The 17103-nt window shown below is 42.7% G+C and overlaps 1 protein-coding gene across 2 annotated transcripts in view; it reads right to left on the reverse strand.

The window, feature by feature from the left end:
* The window catches only part of LOC311234170 (neurotrypsin), a 97708-nt gene extending 81686 nt beyond the window's left edge, over positions 1–16022 (reverse strand). For both annotated transcript variants that reach the window (XM_084321285.1, XM_084321284.1), the window contains exons 1-2: positions 15571–16022; positions 14058–14097 (exon numbers count right to left, since the gene is read on the reverse strand). In XM_084321285.1, coding sequence (XP_084177411.1) covers positions 14058–14097; positions 15571–15708 — 178 coding nt within the window. In that variant the 5' untranslated portion in view covers positions 15709–16022. The remainder of the gene's footprint in view (positions 1–14057; positions 14098–15570) is intronic.
* Between the last annotated feature and the right edge of the window lie 1081 nt (positions 16023–17103).

Here is a 17103-nt window from a genome sequence, read left to right on the forward strand (position 1 = left end):
CTATGGCCCATTCAACATCGATTATCTATCGTTCAGGATGTGGGAACGCTATACTTTTTCATTCATAAATTCATACAAAAATACCTTTTAGAATATAAGTATGTTTTTATCGTTTTCTGCAGTAATTCCTAGAACGTGAGTTATAGGCCTAAACGCATATATAGATTATCGATTGCCATTTCTTCCCTAGACACGCTATATTAAAAAATTCAAATGTACATGATCGGTATAGTTATGCGGCATCATGCGTGGAGGAAAGGGGGTCGTTTATAATTCCTTGATCGTCACTAACTGCTTTATGTAGTATGGGTTGATTTATTGATCAGATGGTTTGTAAATAAAGAAATGTACAATTGGGCTGAAAATAACGTTAGTGTCCTCTTACCGTGCGTCAAAGAGACTGGCGGTGAAAGATCCCAAGTATAGGACGTTGATCGCCTAGGTCCATTTCCGGTTTGTATGTCGCAATAAACGCCGAAATCATATCGATTATTAAGTTTATAAAGCGATCCATTATGTACATTGTGTCTGTCGGGAGCCTTGCAACGATATCTGATGGCCGGATGAATTTAATCGACGCACAGCAGTCATATCCTGTAAGCGAGTGTAACTCGGCCGACCATCCACCAGGCGGCGGTATTGAGCCGTCGTTGCCTTCACCTTTAGGGTCCAACTGGAGCGTCGCGGGTGTATATGAATTATGAATGCCATGGCGAAGAAATGAAATATTGATCTTAATAACGCTGTACAGCGAGGTCTGGCGGTCAAAGCATGGCGGGCAATAACGTTTTAAAGCATTTCCGGCGGTGGATGTGTTAAAATATATTTTGTTTTTAAGAATTGTAAAGGATCACAAGTGTGTTTTTGATTTGTTGTAAACAAAGACAGAAAATATTTAATTAATAAACTGTATGCCTCACTGTCACTGTGTGGAAGAGACTCCTGGGATCATTCTTTTGTGCAAGGCAACATCAGGCTTGACTTAAAACATTACTTTCCTAACTTAGTGAAACTAAATGTAACAAATTAACATATAGATATAAATGTACTGAATGGTTATACTTATTTCTTATTTTATTTCTTATTCAATTCTTATTTAAATTTTTTTTTAACCGATACCCGATCCAGCTATTTTACTGATATCGGCGGCCGATACCGATACCAATATCGGATCGGTGCATCCCTAAACACAATACAACAAAAACTCATATTTACCAGTTGTCTAGTCTAGTCCTTGTATAAATCAGCTAGAGCATAGAAATATGTTTCCTTTCTTATTTCTTATTTTTGGAGATGGGGCTACCCATTTTGGGGGGGTTTTACATTTGGATCACTAACTGGGCCTTTAACGAGGTGACGGTATGTGGCTTTACTGCAGGAGCAGACACTTAACACGTTGAGTGCCACGGGTCCGGTGCCCCGGAATCCCGTTGCGTGCCACCACCCACTTCAATGATAGAGCTCTCATATTTGCGAACGCATAAACTATATCTTAAATTATGGCTATGTGTATAATATGGCCGTCGCTTATCAATGACTTGTTTGCAGTCAACATTGTCGAAGCGGATTGTTTTTTAATCGGTTAATTTCCGTTTTATACCATTTTGAAAAACGCTCGTTTCTTGAAAGTTTCTGAAAATTTCTGAAGATTCTGTGATAATTGCCCTTTACTGGAATAACACGTTGTCATTTTTCGGCCTATTTATGAATAGTTTTCAAATAAACGCTAGATTATCGATAGTATATGTGTACTTATGCACGCTATAGAAGCACACACACACACACACAGACACACACATACACACATATGATATGGCACACGCTGATAGGTGAAAATAGCTCTGATTATCCCAAGACTGGTAAAATAGATTCCTTACCTCAGATCAGATGTTCTCCAAAAAGATTATTCCAATTCCTGATCGCCATTCCAAATATCGATTGTGTTTATTGATCCAACGCTGGGTACTGGAAAAAACACACATTTTCCGCTGTTCTGGTGGTGGGCGATTACTTGGATCGTCTCCGGTTACTTGTCTGACAAGTAAAATGTGGAAGCAGGACTTTTTTTTCTCCATGCGTTTCATTCAATCCAATCCAAAGGGGTGCAGTACCATCCGGAGAGATGATAGGGGGCGGTATTTTCCCTGTTCGAGTTCAGACAGATCCCCACTGGTAACGTGAGGCTAGATTGATGAAAAATGAATGGAAATCGATAATAAAAGAAATAACGATCAAAAACGAGATCTCTCGTCTCTCTGGCACTCAACGCTTGGCATGAACTAACGAGAAATCTCGTCGTTGGCACTCAAAGTGTTAATAGCAACCAGAAGCACTGCTAACTGTGTGCTCCATAAAAACACATATTTATTTCTCTTGGTATTCTGTATGAGATATTACACATACTATACAAAACACACAGACAGACAGGCACACAGACATACAGACACCCCCCCTCTGACACACACACACACACACACACACACACACACGCACACACACACACACACACACACACACACACGCGCGCGCGCGCGCCAAAGGAAGCTAAAGGAAGTGTTTCACAAGCGCAGCCTGCTTTTCATCTGCTAAGATCCTACTAATTATTAGCTTGGGAATGCTGTCAATTACATTTGATCAGCGTTACCCTTATATTACATCTACAGCTGCTTCTGATGTCTGTAACTGACACTGATGTTCCTTAGCTTACAAAGTGGAGAGGGAGAGAGAGAGAGAGGGTGAGAGAGATAGAGAGACAGATGAAGGGAGGGAGAGAAAAAAAAAGGAGAGAAAGAAGGGAGGGAAAGAAATAAGAAGAGAAATTGGAGGAGAGAAAAAGGGGAAGAGTGAAAATCAGAGGGGGGAGAGGGGGGGGGGGGAGAGACATGCTGCTAATATCACTCTCAGAGCCAGGTGTTAAACCCAGAGGAAAGAGGAGGAAAGAGGATACTGTACATGCCCTGGGGTCACACACTCACACACACGCACACACACACGCGCGCGCAAGCACACCTCAAAGTCCATCTAAGCTAGTGGATTAAGGAGCTCTTGATCCCTTCAATGATGCAGGGTGGTTGATAAACATTCACACCTACGAGCAGTCGCTCTCAAATCTACACCCACAGCCCGGCCGCGTGTTGCAACACCCCGCTGGGTGTGTTACTGTCATACTGACGGTTTGCTCTCATTCACAACGGCATTTCTGAGCTGCGACTGATAAACACCTAGCTGCAGTCACTCAGCCCGCCGAGAACGAGTATCAAGCATCTGTCTAGTGTCTAGTGAACAGAAGGACACGCCCCCTCAGCCTACTGAGAGTTGGCTGTGCTCACAGAGGGTGACCTAAAACACTTATGTCAAAACAAAATATACTTCTGAAGCTGAAAAATATACTTATGACATTAACATTCCACAATAAGCAACATCATTGTACAGTATCTTTAATAAGGACCATGGATGCCTAGACACGCTAGCCCTTGGCTAACAGGTCGGACCCTTTAGTTGACTGATTGGTGTTGTCACCTGTGGTCTGGGCGACCCGGGTTCCATTCCTACCTACCCCCTGAAAATCAACACAATATCTTTAGAAATTAAGAAATTCCTGCATACTGCTCTTGCAATAAAGACAATTGTTTATTAAACTGATTAAAATGTCTGTATTTGTCACACACACATCATACTGTAAGTATAATGGCCTACTGTATATCTGGAGTTTCTCAATCTCAATACACACATTCACTGAGGGTCCATTCACATTCAATACAGCCAGTGGGTGATGGAGGATTGATACCACAAATCAATCACTGAATCCTGCCTGGATTACATCCCTCTTGTTTCTTGAATACATTTCCAACTAAATCCAACTCGACTCTAAATTCAGGCCCTGCCTCAAACATTACATCCACATGATGATCAGAGGCCCACATGTCAGTTTTGAAGTTGCAGAGAAGTTTGCCCAAAAGAAATATGGTACCAAATTACCTCGACTATAAAACGATTTAATTTCCCACCAGTTAAGATATTCTGGAAAGAGGTGACCCAGCAATTATCAAATCTCTTAACTTGGAATATACCTGTACACCCCTCTGTATTACTGTTGAATGATGTTTTTGAGTGTGCAGTACATCCACAGCTAAAGAGATTGGTTTTATCGGGTATCACAGTGGCTAAAAAGCTGATAGCATCACGATGGTTCCAACCGGAAAAAATTTGCCGAAAGGTCTGGATTATTACATATCTCTATGTGATCTATCAAGAAATATCTACAGCAAGAATTTTGGGTCTCAATGAATCCAAAATGACATTGTGGTTAGAAGTGGTGGAGAAAATAAAAGCTAACATATAATGGTAGTGTCTGGTTAGGAGCGAGGGATAATGGATGGATTATCCAATGGGGGGTCCGGGAGGGGGGGGGGGGGGGGGGGGTACGAGCTAGAGCATAATGTGTGTAGGTTTTTAGATAACAGGTATTAAGGGTATATCCTGTATAAGACAATTAACTAAATGGTGATTTCATTGGATGTGCACTGTCAACTAATGCTTGTATATCTTATCGTGTGTTGTCATGTTTGTTTATGTGTTTGTTTAAAAAATTATAAAAAAATAAAATACAAAAAACGATTTAATTTACATTTTACATTTTGTCATTTAGCTGACGCTTTTATCCAAAACAACTTACAAGTTCTGTACAACTCAGGAAGAGTACAACTCTTTCAGCTGAGTAACAGTTGTTAATCAAACAGTGTTGAAACTTGGGTGCTACAGTCTTGAGTGCATAGTAGTAAAGATATATTAGCATAGTAGGTAGTATACTAGGCAAGGAAGATTATTTTGTGGGAAAGTACATGATAGTAAAAGACAAATAGTAGGTACAACTCTTTTTAAGCTGAGTAACAATGTTCGTCAAATAGTGTTGAAACTTTGGTGCTGCAGATTTCAGATTGAAATAACGAGGTTGAAGACATGAGACCAGGGCCAGCTGTGATCAGAGGTTGAAGACATGAGACCAGGGCCAGCTGTGATCAGAGGTTGAAGACATGAGACCAGGGCCAGCTGTGATCAGAGGTTGAAGACATGAGACCAGGGCCAGGTGTGATCAGAGGTTGAAGACATGAGACCAGGGCCAGCTGTGATCAGAGGTTGAAGACATGAGACCAGGGCCAGCTGTGATCAGAGGTTGAAGACATGAGACCAGGGCCAGGTGTGATCAGAGGTTGAAGACATGAGACCAGGGCCAGCTGTGATCAGAGGTTGAAGACATGAGACCAGGGCCAGGTGTGATCAGAGGTTGAAGACATGAGACCAGGGCCAGCTGTGATCAGACGTTGCAGAGAGTTGAGGGAACCAGTTCCAGTACTGGTATTGGATATTGGGTCAGTAAATGTTTAACATAGGTTAGGCCTATCTGCTGTATCAGAGAATTTACCCAATACCAGGAGCTGTGTGCAACATGTCAGAAGATCTAAATGAAGCAATTACATTTTCTGCTATTGGATTTGCTTAGTCTTGGTATGGATATGTCTGAAATGTTATTTAAGCACTGAAGAAACATTTGCTTGTTTGGACAAGATTGTAACTGAAAAAAGTCTTCAGATTAGCAAATTCAGAAGTATTCCCCTTTATCATGTCACACCAAGGACATAAGGAATTCTTTAATTAATACATTAGCTGTATTTTTTTTTAGCCAGGAACACTGCCTACCTAATCTACTGCTCAGGGTTTTAATAAATGGATTCACGCAGTGCTATCTATTCTGTCAGATTGTTTTGTTGTGTGTTGTGTTTTGGAGATGTCTGCCGTCAGTCCAATATAATAGAGCTGAATAGCCTATTAATCATGTAGAAAATAGTCCCTACATGAAACTGCTCACAACATGGTCTGTGGATTATTTTGAGTAACCGGGTCATGATTTCTGGAAAGGGACATTTACTTATGAGTTTTATCAAATGTACTTTTTGGGCATGTCGAGCGCCACAAGCCGAGTGACGACAGACATCTCTACAACAGACATCTAAAAAACTAGGCGACTCACACCGAAACAATCTGGATGGATAGATAGCACTCCAGGTAAGGGGGAAATATGTTTTATTTTATTTTATTTTGGGTGAAGTTTAGTTTAGTTTATTAGGATCCCCAATTAGCTACAGCATTGCAGTAGCTATTCTTCCTGGGGTCCTGGGGTCCAAAGGGGTGAAACGCCCCTTTAAGTTAAATAAATAACTTCATGTTCATGTATGTTCACTCAGTACTTGGTTGTGGCTCCTTTTGCACAAATTACTGCATCAATACAGCGGAATATATTGACTTTTCCACGATATTCTAATGTATTGAGCTGCACCTGTACATTTGAATTTTGAAGAAAATCTATTTTGTAAATTTAAATAAATGGACTGAAAGACGAGATTTGCATTGGCATTTGTTTCTATATGAAGCCATAATTGGAGATTGTCCAAACTACATTACTTCATTATTGGAATGGACCATACACAAACAAAATGACTAGCTTACACTTAAAGTGCCTAAAGTTTGTATTGATCTGCCTTTGGCTTCTGTGCTCCTAAATCGTGAAACGCCCCACAGGGGGCATTGGAATTAGGTGCACTAATGTCCATGGGTCGATTTAGAGCACTGGTGACCAAGCAGGTCACCCCATCTGTGAGTTTTTGAATTGTGTTTGAGTGTGTAACGTTTAAAGGAATTTTCTTTCTTGTACTTTGTATATTAATTGACGATTGTTGATAATTATTGATAATGACAATGTGATACTCGATGACACTGTAAATGAGGGCTGCCCCTCAGTGTACATTTTTTGTCAAAATAAAGATTGAATGAATGGATTAAAAGTTAATTGAAGTGAATTTTGACTGACAGCTTTTTGTACCAACTCCCAGTCTCCATGACTCATCAGCTTAACCTCCTGCCAAAGAACATTTCATCTTGTCTTCGCAGGACAGTGAATCATTATCCTCTCTTATATTTATAAGCTATTTATTACTGTTCATAAAATAGTGTCTGTCATTCTCTCTGGCAGGGGCGTCAGGTGGGGGGGGGGGGGGGGGGGGCACAATTAGAGAGGGTACAAATAGGGAGGGGGGATAATTTTTGGGGGATGTTTTGCTGTGCTGTCTGGCACTTTACCCCTAATCAGCCCTTCTCTCTCTCTCTCTTTCGCTCTCTCTCTCTCGCCTTACTCTCCTTTGTAACTTTGCATAAATCCACATAAAATACTATATCCACAATGCAAATACTAAAGATGCAGATAATAAAGCCACAGATTACAGTAACCTGCCAACATGGTAACAGCTGTAATTTCAAACACAATGCATAGGAAGCAGCAGGAGTACAGAGGAGACTGTGCTGACATCACATAGCAATGTCTGCTCCATAGGAAGCAGCAGGAGTACAGAGGAGACTGTTCTGACATCACATAGCAATGTCTGCTCCATAGGAAGCAGCAGGAGTACAGAGGAGACTGTGCTGACATCACATAGCAATGTCTGCTCCATAGGAAGCAGCAGGAGTACAGAGGAGACTGTGACGACATCACAGCAGCGTCTGCTCCACTGCCAATAAAAGCTCAGACTAAGCAGCAGCTCTCTCTCTCTGTTCAGCGTGGCAGCTGATCTTACGTCTGTGGGCCAATTACGTCGGGGATATAACCCCGCCCCAGATGTCAAGAGGCTGCCAGATCGTAACTTCGTATTTACCAGTTAGTCGTATTATTATGCTCATGTTCTAATCTAGACTTTGATACTCTCGTATTCTGTACTCTGATGCCCTCTTGTTCTGGGCCTGGACTCCTGTTCTTCGACCGTGTCTAATCCTGTCCTCTCGTCCTTCCCCACAGCCTGCCTGGTATATCACCCTGACTCTGGCTCTCAAGCAAGGACCTGCCCTGACCCTAGCCTGCATGACAATTCTCTGTGCTCGATTCCCGGAATGTATGAGGACCTGCACCCGTCTTGACCCCTGCCTGGCTGACTATTCCGTACCCGCTCTTCTGTACCACACATACACACACTGATATAACTAGAGAGAGGGGGAGGGGGGAGGGTCAATAATAGCAAAGTGTAGGATTTTCATGCCCACCATGTAAAACAATGCTGGCTTATTTTAAATCAGCATTGTTGTTTTTTGGTGAAGTGCCCCTTTAATGCCTGTCTGCAACTTTTGGAAGAAACCAATACCATAGGGTAAAAAATTATAGTAATAATAAAAGATATTCTATGTGCATGACGCTTCTGCTCTCTGGTGGTGCAGTGTCCACGAACCACGAGTTCATACAGTAGGTTATTATTTGTGGTGGACGGAGGCTCAGGAGGGTAATATGCATATAAGTGAAGAGCAGAAAGAACTGTAAATAAAATATCATACACCAAACACTGTTAACGTGTTTTAGTATGACCTTGGAACATCTATTTGTGTCCGACACAGATAAATCTATGTATGTACATTCGGCTGTATATTGAAAAGAAAAAACATCTCTGTTGTTCTCTGTGAAACGGTATTGAACAATGTGTCCTTGAAGATAGATGTTTTCTTTTCTTTTTTTAAACGGACCCAATGAGTCATCAGTAGACAGACTGTGGTTATGGAATTCAAGCACGCAATAATCAACCTGGATCTCTGGCTTTCACCTGATCCACTCTCCCGTACAGAGGAGATAAATACTAGATGAGTTGACACAGTAGGGGTGTTAAAGTAGTGGAGAGGGGTTAAGGAAAGGTTACAGGTTACACACTTTAGGTCTTTGGGACACACTCATGTAGGCATGTAAGCGTAACCTGAGCACACAGTTTACTTTAAAAAAAAATATTGTATGGTTGGCCGGGTTATCACACATACATATGAATTGAAACATTAACACACACATGCACTCGCGCACACACGCACACACACACACACACACACACACACACACACACACACACACACGCGCGCGCGCACACACACACACACACACACACACACACACACACACACACACACACACACACACACACACACACACACACACATACACACACACACACACACACACACACCATTGTGACTGCACGGACATGCACAAACACAGCACACACACAAATGCCTTGGTTTCCGTCAAGTCACAAAGGAAGCTTAAACAAATCCCAGCAAGCGCAACATCCCCCTACCTCTCACACACAGACACACACAAGCAGAGACACAGATACAACCAGTAAAACAAGTGAAAGGGTTAAAGACCCATAACTTGTGGGGAAGGATGTGCTACATTGAGTGTGTATGTATGTATGTCTGGGTGCCCCTGGGTCCTGTGCAGAGAACGGTTGTGTTTATTGAGAGTGAGTGAGGATACGTTTACATGCAGGTATCCCAAAATATTTCAGTATCGTGTTCTTGTGACCTAAGATATCGTGCAATCCACATTCTATGCATGCCTGCACAGAGGCTCTCTCATACAGACACACACACACACACACACACACACACACACACACACACACACACACACACACACACACACACACACACACACACACACACACACACACACACACACACACACACACACACAAAGGAACACATGCAAACTCCCTCTCTAGCTCGCTCTCTCACACGCGCACAGCCGCACACACAAAAACAAAAAGCACTCTCTTTCTCACACATACCCACGCGCGCACACACGCCTCCACTGAGGCCCATATAACATCAACAAACTGCTTGGTAGACACAGACCAGACACATACGACCAGAGTGGGAGTATTGTTCACATATCATGTCGTAATGTAAAAGCGGAGCCTTGTTGGGAATGGGAGGTCAGTCTTTCCCATTACCATAAGTTACCATTAAACACGACCATGAGGCAATCTGGGAAGAATCTCGTGTTGTCGGAGCGTGAACCGGGACAGCGAGGGGGACGGGACGTGGGATGGATTTTGCAGTAGGGAGGAGGGGGGGGGGGAAGGAAACCCTTTATTTGCTAAATACATTAACATATAGGCTACCAGGAATGTATCCTCTGCGTTTGACCCAACGTAACCTTTTGGTGCAGTGGGCACTGGGCAGCCACAATACAGCACCCGGGGACCAACTCCAGTCCTAATGCCAGTGCCTTGGTGCGAACACGCAACACTCCACACAGAAGGGCCTCCCGCTTGCCTTTCACCCCAGGTCCTTCTTGCTACGAGGCAGCAGTGCTAACCACTGCGCCACCGTGACAGCATGATTGATAGAGTGCTCGTTTTACTCGACTAGTGAAATACGAACCAAGATTCACACGTTGCTTTGGTTTTGTCCGAGACTGAACAGGACATTTTTAGGAAGATTAAGATAAATCCCCCTGCAGTTATGTTTGAATCCAGTGATCATAACCACATGGCGACCATTCCGCTCTTATGTAATGATCAGGTTGGGATTCCTTTCCATTCCTGTGGGAACAGGGTGGAAAGGAATCCCAACCTGAGCATGACAAAACAGCTAAATTGGCCACCATGTGAATATGTTCCATGTGGTTGCACTGGTTAAGAGTACTCGACTATTAGATTACTTGAAATGCCCATCCCTTGTAGATCCCATTGTGATTAAAAATCTCTTCATGCAAGAGAGACCTGTTCACACCAATACGTCACACATTCAATGCCCTCTCCCACGCATTACAAATTCCAACATCTAGGGATGCTCGATATTGGCTTTTTTACCAATACCGATAGACCGATATTGTCCAACTCTTAATTTCCGATACCGATATCAACCGATACCGATATATGCAGGGTTTCCCCCCCGAAAAAACTGAATCATTTCAGGTAATTAACATTACATATCTCTTGTTGTGGAATTAACACAACACTATGCATACTTTTGACAATAAATAAAATCAGAATTTGTTCTCACTTGCTTGCCTGGGTAAATAAAGGTTCTACAAATGTAAAAAAATAAAAATAAAAAATTTGGAAAACCGATACCGATATTTTCCGACATCACATTTTAATGCCGATATTGGGCGATAATATCGGTAGGCCGATAATATCGGACATCCCTACCAACATCCATAGAACAACTACTGCAAACATTGGTCAGTCAGTACAGATACTAATCTCACATAATCAAACCTCAAGATTTCTGAGTATGCTGCCTTTGAAATGGGAGAGAGAAAAAACGGCTGCGACTGAGTTTCGTATAATAAAAAGTTACAGAACAATAAGTGCAAGGTCAGGATAAACGTGACGATTTGAGGTTCTCGCACACTAGCTGGAGGGAAGGAGGGAGGGAGGGAGTGAAGGACAGAAGGAAAATTTTAAATCTGATTTGACTTTGCCCAAGGGATGAAGGACATAAAATGTTCAAAGACAAAAAGGAGATATGTGAGAAGACTGTCTGCCGTCACCTCTCACCTCGCCTGGCGTTACCCACATCGTTCCATACTTAAGGTTACCATTACGCGCCTCGATTCCTATAGCTATCACATTACATGCCGAAAGATAGATTGAATGTCCCCCCAGCTATTACTCGCTCACAGGGGACTTCTTATACAGTATATGGTCTGGAGATTGAGTTTCGTAACTGCAGGGGGTGCAGAGATCGGATGAAATAGCAAAGCGGCAAAGAGGAGAGATAAATCTTTAGTAAAAACATAAAAAAAGAAGGAGGAAAAATAAAAGCTGCCTGCGTTTTTTCAAAGCTGAGGATCTGGTGGTGAAGGGCAATGATGTGTCTCTTGGCTGTGTTGTTTTTGGACGGGGGGGGGGGGGGAGAGGGAGCGAGAGAGAGAGGCGTTTCCCAGACATCCTCTGGGGAGGGGGGTGGAGAGATAGATGCAGCAAAAGGTTTAAAACGACAGGGAACACAATTTGAGATGAGAAAGGGAGTTCTGCCAAAGATAAAGAGGATGGAACGAGATGTGGAAAACAAATGATACAGAGAGAAGCATAATGCAAACCAGAGCAACAGGAGGATATTGTTAAGGGGGCACTTCACCAAAAACCAATGCCTATTTATTTTGCACATAATCTCACAGAAAATCCCAAAATCCCAAAACTCTAAACCGTTTTGCACACTTTAATTTAGTTTGACAGTTATTGGGAGTAAACAAGTTTGAATATGGCCATCAGCGATGTCATCAGTGACATTGAATAACTGTCAAACTGTGAAGTGAATGTGTGCAAAACGGTTTAGAGTTTTTGGATGTGTGTGTGCAAAATAAATAAGCATTGTTTTTGGCAAAGTGCCCTTTAACACTTTCACTGCCACACACGAGATATCTCGGGTTTCCGATAGTTATGTTGAAAGCCACTCACGAGATTTCTCTGATTTTTTTTTTTTTTTTTTAGCTATCTGAAATCATATTGCATCACGCGAGCCTACCCGAGTATACCCGAGCGCCGCCGGCGATCATATGTGGAAAAAAGCGCCCCCTATCGTCTCCCAGATGACATAAGACATATTGGACTCAATGAAAATGGATGGGGGAAAAAATCCGGTACTCCACATTTTCCAGTCCACTGATCCAGCCGGGGTTACCACAGTTCATTCTGGAGCCTCTCAGCCCCGCGGAATCATGTGTACTACTGTATCACGTTGGATCCATACACTTATCGATTTTTTCGAATGGTGATCAGGAATTGGAATATACCAGTTGGATACCATCTGATGTCAGGTAAGGAATCTATGTTATCAGTGTTAGGATAATCAGACTAATTTTGATGAAGATATAGGCTGTTTTGTGAAATGGGCTCTCTCGGTTTCACTGTAAAAGTCCAAGAGGAAATGAACACGGCGATTATCCGTGCGCGGCGCGAATGTGCTTGCGTGCACGTATAATATTGATCATCTAGCGTTTATTTGAAAACGATTCATAAATAGGCCGACGAATATCAACGTTCTGGAATATTACAGTAAAAGACGATTATCACAGAATGGTCTAGATAGAATGAACTGTTTTTTTTACCTCAAAACGGGTGCTTTTCAAAATGCTCTGAAACGGAAATGAAGCGATAAAAAACCAATCTGCCTTGACAGCACTGACGACTGGAAAAGTATTCTTTGATAAGCAACGGGCAGATTAGACACATAGCCATAATTTAAAACATAGATTAGGCGATATTAACGTTAACATTGAAGTGGACCGTGGCATCAAGGGGGTAAAAAGGAAAACCCGGCGTGGCACTCAAAGTGTTAACACTAGCACAGCCGACAAGGGGTCACATGACCCCTAGGCATTTTCAATAAATGTATCCTCGTCACTCGGTCGAGCTCCAGCTCTGTCACTCAATGACTTTTCCTAAAAGTACCCGTTTTATCTGGCACGGTTTCTGAAATTTCAAAATGACTTCAGGAAAATGGAATTAGAACGTTATTTCAGCTATTTCTGATGAGCGGCCACCTCCCACTCTCTCCCTCCCTTTCTCTCTCTCCCTTTCTCTCCCCCCTCCCTTCCTCTCCCTCCCTCCCTTCCTCTCTCTCTCCCTCCCTCCCTCTCTATCTCCCTCCCTTCCTTTCTCCTTCTCCCTCCCTCCCTCCCTCATTGACCCTCCCCCCTTCTCTCCCTCCCATCTCCATTCTAAAGGCTGTCGGGTCATCTGACCCGTTCCCGGCGGGAATTAGTGTCATTTTCTCCATGGCTGTGCTAGTGTTTTAAGGAGAATAAAATAGTATGGGATGCTCACAGAGAGAGGAGAGAGAAAGAGAGGGGGGGGGGGGGCTGCAAGTGAAGGAGAGAAAGCAAGCGAGCAGTGAGGGTGTGTCGTCTCCTCATGTCCTATCCTTCAGGGGCCCAGACCATCAGATTATCAGCATCTTTGGTCACATCAAAGGCTCCTAATAATTAGTCTAGACTCTAGCCGAGGAAGGGGGTGGGGGGGGGGGGGGGGGGGCTTTTTAATTTATTCAGTCTTTTCATGCTTTTGATGTTAAAAGAAAATGTCAAATCCTGCTGAAATAACAAGTCTTTATCCCACACCCTAAATCTGCAGACTATATGGTTGTCTTTTGCTTATTCCACGAGCAAGCATGACATCATGAGAACATATTCATTAATAATAGCAGGGGAAATAGATGGTAAACGGAGTCAGTGTGTACAGTACCTGCACTTTGCAGAGTATTCAAATATCCATCTTGCGAGGCCTAAGAAAGCAATATAACACAACACAATGTCAAAATAAAAAGACACTCTCATTTAAAGTTAGCCTGCCATTTAATTTACAGTCACAGCACAATTTGACTTGTAAAGATACAAGAACTTGTAAATCTTGATGTTTTTAAGAAATAAGATTTCAATAGTCTCAAGACCAAAGGGCAAGCATGCAACAAAGGTATTCCTCAAAACAGGGCAGATACACTTATCTTTTCTCAGATCCACACACTGATTATAAATTGTCTTCTCCCATGCAAGATAACATATCACTAACGCCAGTTCAACCCGGTGTTATCGGTTCCCTCGTGTTTATGTGCCACTGAGCCCACGAGGATGGCAGGTGTGTCGTGTGAGTGTGACACCTCTGCATATATCCGCAGAATGCAAAGGGAATTATCTGGGGGTTAATTTAAGTGGCGTTTACTTTATGGCACCACTTTATAGGGCAACCCAGGGCAGACTGATGAAATCAATACGGTCACACGAGGAAAATATAACGTGCGGCGACTATACGATGTCTGGGGGGTGTCTGCACCGTTGAACCCTTATAATAATTACACCTGTCAATCTCAGAGGGAGGCAGCTGGAGTTGGATCGGAGTCGGATGCCTGGAGCGTCAACCTTAAGACGTCGTATATCTAACAGCATCTCTAACGGGTTTTGCGTAATAGCTAGGATTCATAAAGGTAAATTCGCGGCTATATGGAGAAGTATAACTATTAATTACGCGTTAAGATGATTGCGGGTGGAAGGGTAGAGATAAATCGGTAAATTAGAATGAATGCCGCGCAGCGCGCACGGCATTACGTGTATAGCCTATAAAATAAGCCATAAATGTAAGCCGAGCTGCAGTGCACTTTGAAATGATAAAAAATGTAAAACACTGTAATTTCTAGTTAGTTTCATTCTTGTGTTTATTCTTCTTATTAAAATACCCACCGTCCATAAATACGTGTTCCAATTATTCACCCATGCCTATCCAAAAAAATGTGTTTAGAAAACGCTTGTGTCAATTAACAAACACATACTAGCAGTGGGAGCCTCTCCTGTTTACCCTTTAAAATGTGTCAATTCACTGACATAAACTGATAAGGGCTGGAAAGCTCAAAGTTCCAAAAGAAACGAATGCTGTTAAATGTAATAAACGCCACTGCCTGGAACTACAGTATATGAAGATTGTTTGCGGATGTAATGGCCCACAACAACACATCATTAGTCTATACAAGTGACCTGATTATTAACCTGAATTAAGAGTTCACCACAAAAGGCAGCTAAGCCCACCGCACAGCAGGGGGTATATGTATTCACGTTATGGCTATACACTATAACTAATGCCATGTCTATAACCTTGCAGCTACTTATGCTTTTAATACATTTCAATAGCTATATAGGCTAAAAACGGTTTAATTGGAAGCACTGGGCTGTGTCCAGTTGCCATATAACAGAACTTTTTCATAGCATACCTCTTCAGAGACCTGCAACAGAAGACTCCAGGTAATGAAGAACCCATGTAATAATATCGGTAAGAGCCCCTTCACAGCTTTCTTCCTATCCATCCTGTTAAAGGTGTCATTGCCCGTGTTGTGTGCTGCTGACTTCATCCATTGCCTTCGTTCCCGAAGCAGAGAGCTGCAGCCTCCGAGCTGTGCGTGCGGGGAACCCGGAGGAGTGGAGTGACTGGACGAGTCCGCTACTGTCTGTCAGTGTCACTCACTACCAAGTTTAAGCGCTGCAGGTCACCGATGATATTATCTGGTGGACAGTGTCTGGACGGAAGAATAATACAAAAAAGAAAACACAGCCTTATTGCAGCTCCTATATGTTATGGACACCGAGGAATCAAAACTCTTCAAACCTAAAAATGACACACTCCTCCTCGTGAGGAAAGGAGATACCGGTGAGAGAAACCGTCTGGTGCGCGGCACACATAGTATGCTTCGCTTCTCGGTTTCGAATGGACACATAGCGGGCTGAGGGGCGTCGCTGCGGCGCACACGGGCTGGTGTAAAGGCACATTCCACTCCAAAACCAATGTTAATATACTAATAAAAGCCAATAACAGATCAATTAAATGAAATGTCTCTAAAAAGAAGTACACAGCTTTGGCTAAACCAATGTCTAAATACGCTGCATGGAACAATACACATAACAAAAATCTGCGTTATAGCTTCTATACTTTAACCTGAATAAGAAGAAATAACGATTTATGAAATGTGTTAGCCCTGATCTGCCAATCAGTGATGTCAGTAGGCCACTACCGTCTAACTCAACATGCATAAGTGTCCGAGACACTTTTGGATTTTTGAAGGTATATAGCAGTCTGGCAACCGACAAAGCCACAGCAATGGAAACACGTTCAGCCTTTGAAGCCAACTGAAAACACATGTGGACAGCAGTGTAAAACAGAACAGAATGGTTTTAACTGATGGGGGGTACCCTGCTTGTTAATATAAACGAGCTGCAGTAGACTACGTGCCATCAGTGGAGACCCGCCATTAGTTGGGCCTCGTCTACATCTTATCACACCTGACGCAGGTAAGGCGCAGCTCATATTTTAGATTAATTTGTTATCTGAACAGTTGGGTGCAGCCTCAGGCCACACCTGCTGATAATGAAATAGTGACAAATGAAAATAATCCAGGGACTGAAAAAAACAGCAGACTATTATCGACTTTGATATCAATCTATTTTGGTGATTTTGGGGTCGGTACTCTGAAGACATTCGAGTTGAGCCGGTTCTTTTGTTCGAGTACTGACGTGATATCCCGTTGATAAGGATGAGATTAGCCAGAGGGAAACCTTTCTTTCCCACCAAATGGGCCTGATATGCCAGACTTCAAATGGACGAATTCGGGGGCAGATTGTTTTTCTTGGCAAACTTGCACACAAATACCCAAAATTGATCATATCATCAACCCCCTGCAGGAGGTTGAATCTGTGCCACTTGGGAGGAGAGTCCGTGACACGCTGGCTGGCAATCAAGAGATGTCAAAGAT

Source organism: Notolepis coatsorum (genome assembly GCF_963971535.1).
Source record: "Notolepis coatsorum genome assembly, chromosome: 9".
Taxonomy (NCBI): domain Eukaryota; kingdom Metazoa; phylum Chordata; class Actinopteri; order Aulopiformes; family Paralepididae; genus Notolepis; species Notolepis coatsorum.